A 14,452-nucleotide genomic window follows, 5' to 3' on the forward strand; every position below is an offset into this window, starting at 1 on the left:
GGTGCCCCCCCCCCCCCAAGATTTGAGAGCGATGACTTGGACCACGTGACTAGTCAAACTAGGCTGAAAGTGGCAGAGCGGGCGGTCTCCGCGGGCACGCGCTGCGCGCTACCCAGACTCCTCCTCCTCCTCCTCTTCATCATCTTCGTCCTCCCGCACCTGGAGTTGAGTGCGGCGGCTGCGGAGACTGACAACTTGAACGACCGGAGGCTACGGTTGACTCGGACGGTTCCGGACAACGTCGTCACGTCACGTTCCGTTCCGTCAAGTTACCCGCGTCACGCCGCGAGAGAGGAATGGTTCGACGTTGGTTGGCGCGGACACGACTGACGTCCAGAGCCGCCGCCGCCGCGCTCGCCGAGCCACGCGGCTTCCTCCGCGAGTGCGCGGGCTCGACTCTTTGAAGCCGCCGAAAAGCGAAGCGAGAGTAAGGAAGCGAGTCGAGGGCTAAAACGCCTTTGGGGGGCATGGGCCCGCGGGACCCGACGGGCGTCCGGCGCTACGGGCGCGGGATATCCGAGCGGTGGTGGACTCCCCCGGCGAGCGTCCGCAAGCGACTGGCGGCGGCCTTCGCCGTGTCGCTGGTGACCCTCGTCGCCGTCACCGCCGCGGCCGTGGCGTTGGGGGTTCGCTCCGAGGACTGCGGGGGAGCTCGGGCGACGGCGGCGCCGGGGCGGCGAGGAGCCGACGGCGCGACGCCGTCCGAAGAGGAGGCGGCCCGCCCGTGGAGAAGGAGCCGGCTGCCGGACTCCGTGCGGCCGCACCACTACGACCTCGACCTGGCCGTCCACATGGACAACTTCACCTTCTCGGGTGACGTCAGCATCGACGTCGAGTGTTTGAACGCCACCAGGTTGATTCTGCTGCACGCCGACGGACTTGAGGTAGGCGCCGAGCTGACAACCTCGACTCCCGCCTCCGTCGCCCCGCACCCTATTGGGGCTGCCTTTAAAGGACAACCGACACCTCCGGACAAGTTGCGTCCATCATTTGTAAAATAGCTTCAAATGACTTTTGACAAAGATTCCGCCGCATCGAGCTATTTTTTTACATTTTAAGGCTCGCTCTGAATATTCAGGAAGTCTTGTTTTCGAGTTGGTGACGATGCCTGACGTAATACGCCTGGCTGACAAAGCGACACCCGATGCATTTTGGGCACTTTTTTGTCTGAAAACACAGTGTTGATGGCAAAATTAGAAGAGAAACTACATCAATTACGCAATGGTGAATCGTGTGTCGCACCAAGACTACCAATTGCGGTAAAACGCATAAAGAAGTTGTTAAGTTGACACAAATTCCCAGCAGACAAATCAGCCCATTTCCAACGGAGCTTGTGCGCCATTTTGTGCATTTTCTGGGACGCTACAGTCCGGACGGCTCGAATTGATACGGAAGGACTTCTTGAATCGATTGCAAACATGTATGCTTTCCTCTTCAGAACTATTTGAATCATTTTCATAACTGGATGAGTAACAAGAAAGCATCTTCTCCCAATCTGAACTCTCTGGAGCCGCTGTTTTGATTCTGGAGCAAGGCAGTTTGTGAAGGTGTGTCCGGGCGTGACGTCACGAACAAATGGGCGGGACTTTCTGAATCTCGCCATTTTGTGGCAGTTTTGGAGCATTTTAATTCATTTTTCTTGGTGTTTTGCATGTGACTAAAAATATCAGCCTGCGTGTTTTGGCTATTTTAGATGTTATCAAACGTTTTTCTGGTGTCAGTTAGGAAACACAAAAATGGTGTCGGTTGTCCTTTAATGGCAGCCACATTTCTGGGCACTTTGAGTCACACGGGCGGTTGGCGACCTGCCTGGCCCCCTTAGCCCTTTGTGCCGTCTAACAACAGCCCGAGTGTGTGTGTGCGTGTCGTGTGTTTGCTCGTGTTTTGCCCCAAGTGATGTTTATTTTGGTCCTATGTGACTTAGCGCGTGCTTATTTGGGCTCATTAAGGTGACATGGGGGTTCTGTCTGTGAGATGAAGCCTCGCCTCCGGCGCCAAAGTCAACTTCTCGCGACGAGTCAACGTCCCTCCGCAAATCAAGTTAGGGCGCCGGTTTTTGTCGCAGGTGTCCAGCGTGTCGGTGACGGCAAACAGGCCGGGGGGAGGCGCCGTCCGCGTCCAGCGCCACTTTGTCTTCCCGGCTACTCAAATGCTGGTGGTGGTGCTGCATCGGGAGCTAAAGGCCGCCAGGACGTATCGCCTCAACCTCACCTTCGCCGCCGCCATCGAGGACCAGCTGCTGGGATTCTTCCGGAGCTCCTACACCCTGCACGGCCAAAGACGGTACGGTGATACTTCGGTTCACGAACCCCTTGGCTTACGAACTTTTTGGTTTACAAACGTTAAATTGCTGAAAATTTTACCTTGGCATACAAACTATTTTTCGGGAGACACGCGCAGCGCCACGATGAGTGATGTGTCGTTCGCGAACTAGCCCGTTTTCCTAACAAGAAAATGGCAGCCAACTTTTTTTTTGTCCTCTTTTCCCCGCCCCCCCAGTCTTCGGTTAAAGCCACGCGATTGGTCAAGAACGCAGCAGTGAGGGGAGGTGGTTTAAACATCAAAGAGACAGGCAGACGACAGAGAGAGAGTTTCAACTTTGACAGTTCAAAGGCAGAGTGTAGACTGCAAGGTTAAAATATCCCATCAATCAGGCTCCACAACTCACCCGCACAAGCCGTCTGTACACTTGATGCAAAAAGCTCAGATCAAGCCACTTTTGGCCTTACACACTCCGTCTGGGAACCAATTAAGTTTGTGAGCCAAGGTATCAGTGCACTGGCCTATTTCCCTTGCGTTCGCAACCGGAGGCCGCTGTGATTAAGGTGACAGAAAGTTTCTTTCCCCTTTGGGCTTTGGTTGTGTTTTTGTGATTGTCCAGCTACCTGGCAGTGACGCAGTTCAGCCCGACGCACGCCCGCAAAGCCTTCCCGTGCTTTGATGAGCCGGCGTTCAAGGCCAGTTTCTCGCTCAGCCTGCGGCACGGCGCTCAGTACACGTCGCTGGCCAACATGCCGGCGTTGGAGGACGCCGAGCAGGACGACGGCTGGACGAGGCGCCGCTTCGCCCGCACGCCGCGCATGTCCACGTACTACCTGGCCTGGGCCGTCTGCAACTTCACCTCCAGGGAGACGCGGGGCGACGGTGGCGTGGGGGTAAGCGGCGCCCTCCAGGGGCTTGGAGGGGACGCCGTTTGGATTGGATCGGATGGACCTTTATTCGTCTCGCAGTGGACACGTTTACATTTCACAGCAGCAAAGTGATGAAAGTACGGAAGAGCATTAAAGCCTGCTTGAAATAGTTATTATAATAGGTTTTTTTTAGACGGGGTATTGTTCGGAGAAAAAAATCACACATTTGCTACATTCAAACTCGCAAATTTGCTAGATTTAAAATCACCAATTTGCTCCATTTAAACTCACAAAATTGCTCGATTTAAAGTCACAAATTTGCTACATTCAAATTCGCAAATTTGCCAGATTTCAAGTCACGACCGAATGATGTATCTCAAACTCTGAAAGTTTTTTAAACGTTTAAATCGAGCCAATTTGTGACTTTAAATCGAGCAAAATTGCAAGTTTGAAACTCGCAAATTTCCGACTTTTTTTCTCAGAATAATACTACAACTCAAAACATATATATATATGTATATGTCAACTTGGCCCTAATGCTCTTCCGTATGAAAGGAAGAGGATAGGAAAGAAAGAAGTAGAAAAACAACATACAGGATCTGCTGGAAAGGCAGCCACTGTCACGGCGCCATCTTAAAGTCTCACCGCTTGGCATTTTGACTGTCAAGGGAGATGATCTCATCAAATTCCTCCTCCAGGAAGTAGACACGGGTCACTTCCTGCCAAGGTTGCGCCACAGCTGCTCCGCGTTAGCGTACGCCATGCGGCGCCAGCTGTGGCGCCCCGACGGGGTGGTTTTTTTTTTTTTTTTTTTCTCGCCGCCGGCACGTTTACCCCCTCACCCTCGTTGCGTTGCCTTGGTGGGATGACGCAAGAGTGAGCGCGCCGTCGGTCGCCCGCTTATTGCCGAGACGTCCGCGGGCGTCTTTTTTTCATGGCCTTGTTTCTTCCTCAGATCCGTTTGTTCGCCCGGCCGGACGCCATCGCCAGCGGCGCCGGCGACTACGCGCTTCACATTAGCCGGCGCCTTCTGACCTTCTACCAGGACTTCTTCAAAGTGCCGTACTCCCTGCCCAAGCTCGGTAAGCTTTTTGCGCTTTAGTGATGGGAATTCAGGCTCTTTTCAGCGAGTCGCTTCTTTTGGCTCGGCTCACTAAAAAGATCCGGCTCTTTTGGCTCCCAAATGGCTCCTGTGGCTTTTTAATAATAATAATAATAATAATACATTTCATTTATAAGCGCCTCTCAAAACTCTCAAGGTCACTTGACAGTCACAGGATAAGTTTGACCCATTTTTGGTCTCTACCATGTTCTTTGTCATATATATATGATTCTGGTTATGATTCTTTGAGAAAGTCTTTTCAGAATCAGAATTACAAAGCCCTTTCCTGTTTCATGCGTGCTTCTGTTTCTCTAACCACTCCTCGTTCTCCTCACTGCTGCGTGTGTCTGCAATTCTCCCATCCCGCCTCTACCGCGGATCTTGACCAATCACGTGTGGCTTTAACCGAAGACTGGGGGCGGGCAATAAATGGAGAGTTTTGAAAGGCGCTTAGAAATCAAATGTATTATTATTATTATTAACTGGCTAGCTACGTATTAGCTGTCTTTTAGCTAACTAACCTTAGATTATTAGAGAGATATTAGAGTGACTTCCGGTTTGAGTGAACGCTGGCGCGTGTGGCTACCGCTGCTCACTCACAGAAAAACTGATCCTGTGACTGTAAAGTGACCTTGAGAGCTTTGAAAGGCGCTTAGAAATGAAATATATTATTATGCTCATTATAAAAAAAAAGTCGGCTCCCATTTCTGGCTCCTTGTTAGGAGCCGGCTCTCTTCGCTCACCTCAGAGATCTGGCTCTAAGAACCGTCTCGTTCACGAACGACGCATCACTCTTGCGCTCGGCTTGCTTGGCCTTTGGCCTTTGGCGCTGGCGGCGGAGGTCCCCGAGCCGCCGGGCACCATCTGGCGTCCGGCGAGCCGTGCGGTTTAACCCGAGGGCACCGCACGAAGGGGGGGGAGATGAAGCCAGAAATGTCGAGGCGAGGCTCAGCCGCCGCGCTCTCGCCCCGTTGGATGCGAGCCGCTTGTACCGCCGTGTTCGATGGAGCTGCGCCTCCATCTGGGAAGCCCCCCAAGCCCCTCCCCCGCGCACCTCCGCTTTTGTCTGCGGGCTTCGAACCGGCACGCGACAACAGACGGAGCCGAGCGAAGGCCGCTCCGCACGGGGGGGGGGGAGCCGCCGGGCCTTCAGCTGTCTCCAGTCGCAACGAGTCGGCTCGCCTCGCCTCGCTGAGAGGTTACGTAAGCTGCTCACGCAAAATAATAATCATCCATTTCATTTCTAAGCACCTTTCAAAACTCTCAAGGTCACTTTACAGTCACAGGATGTGTTTTTCTGTGGGTGAGCAGCGGCAGCCACATTCGGCAGCGTTCACTCAACCCGGAAGTAACTCAAATAGATAGACAGATAGCTAATAGATACCCAGCTAGACAGTTGGCTAACTAGCTAGATAGCCATATAGCTAATAATAACTCCGCTGCCTTTCATTTCCCCGACCGGCGTCAAGCGGTTGTTGCCCCTTTGCCGCCCGCAGACTTGCTGGCGGTGCCCAAGCACCCGTACGCCGCCATGGAGAACTGGGGGCTGAGCGTCTTTGTGGAGCAGAAGATCCTGCTGGACGCGCAGGTGTCGTCCTCGTCCTACCGGATGGAGCTGACCATGGTGGTCGTCCACGAGATCTGCCACCAGGTGAGAGGCCGCTGCTTGTGTGGAAGAGACATTTCAGATGCTTCATCAGGGATGATACAGTGCAGAGGTCGCCGGTTGGCGTCCCGCTCCGGCCTCCCTGTGTGGAGCTTGCACGTTCTCCCAGGGCCCGCGTGGGTTTTCTCCGGGTCCTCCGCTTTCCTCCCACATTCCAAAAACATGCGTGGCAGGCAGATTGACCTCTCCAAATTGTCCCTAGGTGTGAGTGTGAGCGCGGATGGTTGTTTGTCTGTGTGCCCTCCGATTGGCTGGCGACCAATTCAGGGTGTCCCCCGCCTCGTGCCCGAAGACAGCTGAGATGGGCTCCAGCACCCCCCGCGACCCTAGTGAGGAAGAAGCGCTACGGGAAATGGATGCATAATTTGCAATGAAACAATAGCATGGATGAAACAGTCGAATGTCAGTGGCACTATGATGCTAACGTTAGCATCAATATACTTCTGTGAGAGGCAGCAACCTTGCGTATGTACGCGGCAAGTTGACTTTTATCCCGATGAGGAACAGAAAACCATTCATATTAATGGTGGGTATTATCATAGTTAGTTATTTTAAATAATACATTCTGACAAACAGTATATGTGTGTGTTTTTTCTGACTTTTTCCTCATTTGTCATTCTCATCCCTGTTTATTTATGCGCGTCAGTGGTTCGGCGACCTGGTGACGCCGGTGTGGTGGGAGGACGTGTGGCTGAAGGAAGGCTTCGCTCACTACTTTGAGTACGTCGGCAGCGACTTCCTTTTCCCCAAGTGGAACATGGTGAGTGCCGCTTGGTTTTTCCGATTTCCGTTGGGCCTTCCGAGCGCTTCGAGCGGCACTTTTCATTTCGCAAAAAAAAAGGAAAGAAAAAGTTCCTTCCAAGTCAATTTCCGCAATGCCAGAATTGATCTGATCTTGGCCGATGCGCCTCATGGAAAATAAAAAAAGCGTTGCCGCTCGTTAGGTTAATTAGCAGTGAAAGCCGAGCCAAAGTTAAATGGGGATCACGCGCCGAGGGTGACGTTCATTTGAAGGAAATCTCTAATTAGCCAGGATTTAGGCTGAGACCTAGCCATGGCTCGCTTGAGGGGAAAAAGAACCCCTCAAGGCACCCCCGGCGCCACCCTGACCAACGACCAACGAGCAACGCGGCGACAAAGCCTCCGATGGCTCGTTGTGCTTGCAGGAGAAGCGGCGCTTCCTGACAGACGTCCTGCATGAGGTGCTGTTGCTGGACGGCCTGAGTTCCTCCCACCCCATCTCGCAGGAAGTGCGGGACGCCGCCGACATCGACCGCGTCTTCGACTGGATCGCATACAAAAAAGTACACATCGCCACGGCGGGCGGCCCGCCCTTTTTTTTTACGTGCGTTAGAAAGAGTAGCGCGATAACATTAAACTAGATACAGTGATACCTCGGCTTACGAACGCCTTGGCTAAGGAACTTTTCGGTTTACAAACGTTAAACTCACAAGAATTTGATCTTGGCATACAAACTATTTTTCGGGATACGCACGGAGCGCCCCAATGAGTGACGTGTCGTTCGCAAACGAGTCCGTTCTCCTAACAAGGAAATGGCAGCCGGCTTTTTTTGTCCTCTATTCCCCACCACCAGTCTTCGGTCGAGAACGCAGCGGGGGGCGGGGGGGTGCACAAAAAAAGAGCTGCAAAACAAACAAAAAAATAGATAGGCAGACAAGAGCTGCAAAACAAAAAAAAAAATAGATAGGCAGACAACAGAGAGAGAGTGAAAACATGTGGACTGGTTTCAACTTTGATAGTTCAAAAGCAAAGTGTAGACTGCAAGGTTAAAATATCTAAACAGAACACAATTGATGAGGAACTAGGTAAAATTATCGCAGCGAAAGCACCTACAAGGGGCCATTCCTTAAGATGGTGAAAGAAGAAGGCTGTGTTCCTCATCAAGTGTTTCATGCTGATGAAAGCGGCCACTCCTTTCCATCAAGCCATCATCACAAAGGTCAATTAAACGACTTTATTATGCTGTACAGTTTATTTCTTTAATTACAATACCATAGCAAATTTACTATATAGTTTGTGTAATTTTAAGGCTTAGAAAATTAGAAAGTAGAAAATTGTTTTATGGGGACATGGGAACGGATTAATGTTTGGGATACACACTTTTCATCTTACACACTCTATCTGGGAACCAATTAAGTTCGTAAACCAAGGTATCACTGTGCAATTAAAATTGATTAAATTAGATTAGATTAACCTTTATCAGTCTTGCATTGGAGATGACCATTTTGTGTTTGGGGGCCTTTTACTGAGCATTTTCATCTTTATTAAATTCATAGAGTTGCTTGTTCTGTAGCCAGAAGGGGACACAAGCCAGTGTCTTATTGTGCCGGTCCCAAGCCCAGATAAATACAGAGGGTTGTGCCAGGAAGGGCATCCGACGTAAAAGCTTGACCAAAACAAACGTGCCAATCAAACAAACCTCTGTAAATGGAGGACACTGATTTGCTGAAGGCAAAAGAAGAAGTGCTTCCAAAATGGCGGCGAGGCCGTCGGCCGGTGACAGGCTATCAGTCACCAGTTTCTTACGACTTGAAGCCCCGGCGCTCTGCGTCATCGGCGCGACGGCCTTTGTTTGCGTGTCCCGCAGGGGGCGGCGCTGATCCGAATGCTGGCCAACGTGATGGGACAGCGACTCTTCCGCAAAGGACTCCACGTAAGCCCGCGCGCTGATCATCTTCGCTCGGATGGGATGGGATGGGATGGCATGATTCCTCTGACGAGTCGCTCCTGTTTTTGTCGCCGCGCAGGATTATCTGCTGAGTCACATGTACGGCAACGCGGGCCGCGACGACCTGTGGCGGAAGCTGTCTGAGGTAGGAGCCGCCCAGCTCCTTCAAGCGGATTGGTGAGTCGGACTTGACGGAAGGCGGCCTTCTCTGTGCGCGCAGGCCATGCGCTCGGAAGGGCGGGACATCGACATCGGGGCCGTGATGGACGGGTGGACTCTGCAAAAGGGGTACCCTGTAGTCACCGTCAGCAGGAACCCAGCCGAGGAGCGCTCCATCGCGGTCAGCCAGGAGCACTTCCTGTACGGCGGCGGGAGCGACGGCGGGTGAGGTGTCCCGATGCCAGGATGCGTTTTGGGCTGCGAAAAGGGATTGTTTGAGATGAAGGGTGTCAAACTCTGCTGCTCGACATTTTATCCAAGTCTCCTGTTGCAACGCACCTGATTCAAGGGAACAAGCTTAAAGGACGACCGACATCGCTTTTTTGGTTCCTAACTGACATCAGAAAAACGTTTGATAGCATCTAAAATACCCAAAAGACGCAGGCTGATATTTTAGTCAAATGCAAAACTCCAATTAAAATGACTTCAAATTGTCCAAAACTGCCACTAATGAGCTCAAAACTGGAGAGATTCAGAAAGTCCCACCCCCAGTTGGTGACGTCTCGTCAGGATACTCCTTCTCAAACTGCCCTGCTCCAGAATCAAAACAATGCCTTCTGAAAGCTCAGATTTGGAAAAATATCCTTTCTTGTTACTCATCCAGTTATTTTGAATTTAATCACATTCGTGGTCGATTCAAAGAAAAAACTGACTCGGAATAATACCGTAACGTCCGGTACTTGTGTTGTGCATGTCACGCTGAGGGGCATTACAACACGTAGCAGGTTTGACTGTCATGGAAGCGTCCTTTCGACTCGGTCCCCTTCCTGAAGAATGTCATCTTCTTTGGCTTGGAAGAGCTCCATTTTACTTACATACGTTCAACAAAATAATTTACGAGCTGGATGATCAGCCTCGAGAGGAGTTATCCATCGCTAACTCCGGTTAGCTCCTCGTTGTCCTTTGGCTCTGGTCCATTGGAAATGGCTGTTTATCCGCTGGGAATTTGTGTCAACGTACACCTTTATGCGTCTTACCGCAATTGGCTGCCACACAACGATTCACCCTCGCGTTATTTGTCGTTTTCCTTCTAATTTCGTCATCAACATGGCGTTTTCAGATGAAAAAAAATACCCAAAATGCATTGTGTGTGGCTTTCTCGGTCAGGGGCGTTCCCTCCGCGACGTCACTTCTGGCATCGGCATCAACTCGAAAACAAGACTTCCCTAATATTCAGCGCGAGTTTTAAAACATAAAATAGAGATAGCTCTATGCGGTGGAATCTTTGTAAAATGCGCTCAGTAGAAGTCATTTGAAGTGATTTGACAAATGATGGACGCAACTTGAGCGGCCGGAGGTGTCGGTTGTCCCTTAAGGTCAAACTTCCACAGCGCTTGCTGATGATCTGATCATTTGAATCAGGTGTGCAACAGGGAGACTTGGAAAACATGGATGACGACGGCCCTCGAGGAGTTTGACACCTCTGTTCTAGATGATTGACAGCTGAACAACACCCCCCTGTGCCGTGATGATCTTCTGTTTTGATGATTTTTGCGAGGAGGTGGCGTGCTGTGTGTGTCATTAGTTTAGAGTGGCAGATTCCGCTCACGGTTACCGTGGGAAACCTGTCCCGCTTATCTTCGGAAACTCTCATCTGGATCCGCAATAAGACAGGTCTTGTCATATGGACCCCCACGACCCCCCCACGACCCGCGCATCACTGGCCGTTCTGAATTGTGGCGATCTCGATCGACTCTTGTGTCAGAAAGCCACAGGCTGCACGAGATGGACGACCAAACATGGCTGCTCGGCAACATCAACCAGACGGGCTACTTCCGCGTCAACTATGACCTCCAAAACTGGAAGCTGCTGATCCAGCAGCTGCACGACAACCACCAGGTCGGACCACGCCCTCCCGAGGGCCCTCGCCGTCCGGCTGATGACAGCTTGTGATTTTTGTGTGACGCAGGTCATCTCGGTCGGTAACCGAGCAGGACTCATCGACGACGCTTTCAATCTGGCCAGGTGAGCAATTCGGACCGTTTGCGAATACAGTGATAACTTGGCTTACGAACTGAATTGGTTCCCAGACAGCGTGTAAGGTGAAAAGTGTGTATCCCAAACATTTATTTCCCATAGGAAACCATTAAAATGAGAATAATCCGTTCCCAGGTCCCCATCAAACATCATTTTCTACTTTGTAATTTTCTAAGGACAAAATATGCCTTATTTTATGCATAATAAATTTGCTATTGTATTGTAATGAAAGAAACACACTGTACTGTATAATAGTCATTTTATTTACATTTGGTATGGTCGTTGATGGCTTGATGGAACCGAGCTTCATCAGCATTAAACACTTGACGAGGAACATAGCCTTCTTCTTTCACCATCTTGAGGAATCATCCCTTGTAAGCTTTGGCGGCTTTATCGTCAGAACTGGCTGCCTCACCATGACGAATGACACTATGAATCCCTGTACGACGCTTTAAGTTCTCGAACCATCCATGGCTAGCCTTGAAATCATCAATGGATGACGAACTTCCAGGTTACCTCTTGACGATATCCCACTGAAGTTGCCGCGCTTTCTCTGCGATAATTTTACCTAGTTCCTCATCAATTGTGTTCTGTTTAGCTGGGTTGATAACTTTTTGCATCAAGTGTACAGATGGATTGTGCGGGTTATTTGCGGACCCTGATTGATGGGATATTTTAACCTTGCAGTCAGAACTATCAAAGTTGAAATGAGTCCAAATTTCACAGTTTTCTATCAATTTTCTCGCTCTCTCTTTGTCATCTGGCTATCTATTTAAGTTTGCAGCTCTGTGTTTCTGTAACCCCCCCCCCCCCCACTGCGGCGTTCTTGACCAATCACGTGGCTTTAACCGAAGACTGGGGGCGGGGAATAGAGGACAAAAACAAGTCGGCTGCCATTTTTCTTGTTAGAACGGGCTTGTTCGCAAACGACACATTGTGGCGCTCCGTGCATATCCCAAAAAATAGTTTGTATGCCAAGGTTAAATTTTCATAAATTTAACGTTCGTAAACCAAAAAGTTCCTAAGCCAAGTGGTTCGTAAACGGAGGTATGACTGTACGTGAATGCGCTGGAGGGTTTGGGCGAGCAGCGATGCGGGCTGAGACGTGCGCCGCGTCGCAGGGCGGGTTACCTTCCGCAGGGTGTCCCGCTGGAGCTGTTGGGCTACCTGCCCGAGGAGGCCTCCTTTCTGCCGTGGCACGCCGCCAGCCGGGCGCTCTACCAACTGGACAAGCTGCTGGACCGCACCGACGACTACACCCTGTTCAGCGTGAGAGACTTTTACTCGCCCTGCGCCGGCTCGTACGTCCCCGCAACTCACGATTAACCCTTGCGGCTGTGTACTTGGCAGGAGTATGTGCTCAAGCAGGTGGCGGTGCGCTACCGTCGGATGGGCTGGCCCAGCGACACGGCGGGCGGCGAGGACGCCGTCCTGCAAGTGCCCCACCAGACTGAGTAACGGCCACAGGCGCAATACAGCGAGCTAGCTATTTGCTATCCATTGGTCATCCACTGCACTTGAATCAAACTGGCGCGCAGGTCATCTTCACCACCCCCCATTCCATTCCCTTCCTCACTCCACCACCAAGTGAAGATGGTCATCACTTGTCAAAGAGGACAAAAAAAATGCTATCTAGCTAGCTACCTAGCTGGCTTATTTATTTGCTATCTATTAGCTAGCTACCTAGCTGGCGATCTATTTGCTATCTAGCTAGCTACCTAGCTGGCTATCTATTTGCTAGCTACCTAGCTGGCTATCTATTTGCTATCCATTTGCTATCTTTTAGCTAGCTACCTGGCTGGCTATCTATTTGCTATCTAGCTAGCTACCTAGCTGGGTACCTATTTGCTATCTATTTACTATCCATTTGCTATCTATTAGCTAGTTACCTGGCTGGCTATCTATTTGCTATCAATTTGCTATCTATTAGCTAGCTACCTGGTTGGCTATCTATTTACTATCTAGCTAACTACCTATCTGGCTATCCATTTGCTATCAGCTGTCTGGCTGGCTAGCTAGCTATGTAGCTGGCTATTTATTAGCTATATGGCTGTCTATCTAGTTAGCTAGCTGTCTAGCTGGCTATCTGTTAGCTAGCTAGCTTTCTATCTATTTGGGTGAACACTGGCGCATGTGGCTGCCGCTGCTCACCCGCAGAAAAAATGATCCCGTGACTGTAAAGTGACCTTGAGAGTTTTGAAAGGGGCTTGTCAATGAAAATGTATTATGATTATGATGATTATAATAGAAACATCCATTTTTCTTCATGCGTCTCTCACATGCGCACTGCTCATGTGTCCAGGGAGTTGCAGAGAGAGCTCATCATGTTAGCCTGTAGCTTTGGCAACAAACAGTGCCAGCGCCAAGCTGTGGCGTACATCTCGGACTGGATCTCCAGCAACAAGAACAGGTACTCGGTCGGCACAGCCGCACTCGCACCGTGATGATCAAAATGCCTTTGCGTTTCAAGTGATTCCAATTCAGCACGCGCGTACGAGGAGCTACAACGCCGCGTGTGCGCTCGCTCGCTCGCTCGCTCGCACACGCGCGATTGGCTGTCCCAACTGATCACTGGCCCGAATCTCGAATACCGACGCGAGCGAGCTCGACGTTGACCCGCACGGTCGCCGAAGCGCGACGGCGCTCCCAGATGAACGGAAGCGGCGGCCTTGTGCGTGCGTGCAGAATCCCCCCAAACGTCCGCGACGTGGTCTATTGCACGGCCGTGAGTCTGATGGACGAAGACGTGTGGGAGTTCATCTGGATGAAGTTCCACTCGTCGGAGGCCGTCTCGGAAAAGAAGATCCTGTTGGAGGCGCTAACGTGCTCGGATAACGCCTTCCTGCTCGACAGGTGCGTGCGTGCGTGCGTGCGCGCGTGCGTGCGTGCGCGCCGGCTGTCTGACTCGCCTCGTGTCCGTCAGGCTGCTGAACTTGTCGCTGACGTCGGAGCTGGTGGCCCGGCAGGACGCCGTCGACGTGATCGTCCGCGTGGGCCGCAACCCTCGGGGCCGCAACCCGGCGTGGCGTTTCTTCCGCGACAAGTGGGACGTCCTCAACGCCCGGTGAGTCGCGCCTCGCCTCACCGCGCCCGTCGTCGACCCCGCGTCTAACGCGCCCGCGCGGGCGTGCGTGCGTCTCAGCTACGGCGAGGCGCTCTTCGTGAACTCCAAGCTGATCGGCGGCGTCGCAGAGTTTCTCGACACGGAGGAGGAGCTGGACGAGGTACAACCGCCGCTCCGTCTCGCCGCCGCTCCTCGCCGCCGCTCACCGACGCCTCTCGGCCCGCAGCTGAAGGAGTTTGTCCGATCCCGCGACCCGACGGCTGGGCCCGCCTTGCCGCGGGCGCTGGAGATTGTGGAGGGCAACGTGCGCTGGCACCGCCTCCACCGCCGCCCCTTGTACCGATGGCTGCGCCAAAGCCCCGCCCCTGCCCGCGGCTGATAACCTTCCGCCGCTTTGGAAGGAGCCTCATGAATGGTCGCCCTCGCCGCTCTCAAGAAGCGAGACTGCAGCCGTCAGCTCGCTTGCTCGTTCAACCACATGACGGCAAGATTTCAATATTCGGTCCTCCGGGCTGACAAGGGATTGGCACCCCTTCAAAATAAAACCACGCAAGTGTGTTATTTCCTTAAAGGACAACCGACGTCTCCGGACAAGTTGTGTCCA

At 51.9% G+C, this 14,452-nt stretch overlaps 1 protein-coding gene across 1 annotated transcript; it reads left to right on the plus strand.

Moving 5' to 3' along the window:
- Window positions 1-151: 151 nt before the first annotated feature.
- trhde.1 (thyrotropin releasing hormone degrading enzyme, tandem duplicate 1) lies at window positions 152-14,452 on the plus strand. The gene is made up of 20 exons (XM_088988341.1): window positions 152-884; window positions 2,066-2,283; window positions 2,882-3,155; window positions 4,087-4,213; window positions 5,730-5,884; window positions 6,546-6,659; window positions 7,066-7,203; window positions 8,508-8,573; window positions 8,668-8,733; window positions 8,809-8,972; window positions 10,333-10,421; window positions 10,513-10,646; window positions 10,717-10,772; window positions 11,906-12,053; window positions 12,135-12,238; window positions 13,087-13,194; window positions 13,470-13,637; window positions 13,708-13,848; window positions 13,927-14,008; window positions 14,075-14,452. Exons 1-20 carry the CDS (start codon window positions 468-470, stop codon window positions 14,225-14,227), a joined length of 2,922 nt encoding a protein of 973 aa, XP_088844467.1. The 5' UTR covers window positions 152-467; the 3' UTR covers window positions 14,228-14,452.

The sequence above is a fragment of the Hippocampus bargibanti genome, linkage group LG22 (assembly GCF_051943395.1).
Source record: "Hippocampus bargibanti isolate YZ-2025 linkage group LG22, ASM5194339v1, whole genome shotgun sequence".
Taxonomy (NCBI): Eukaryota; Metazoa; Chordata; class Actinopteri; order Syngnathiformes; family Syngnathidae; genus Hippocampus; species Hippocampus bargibanti.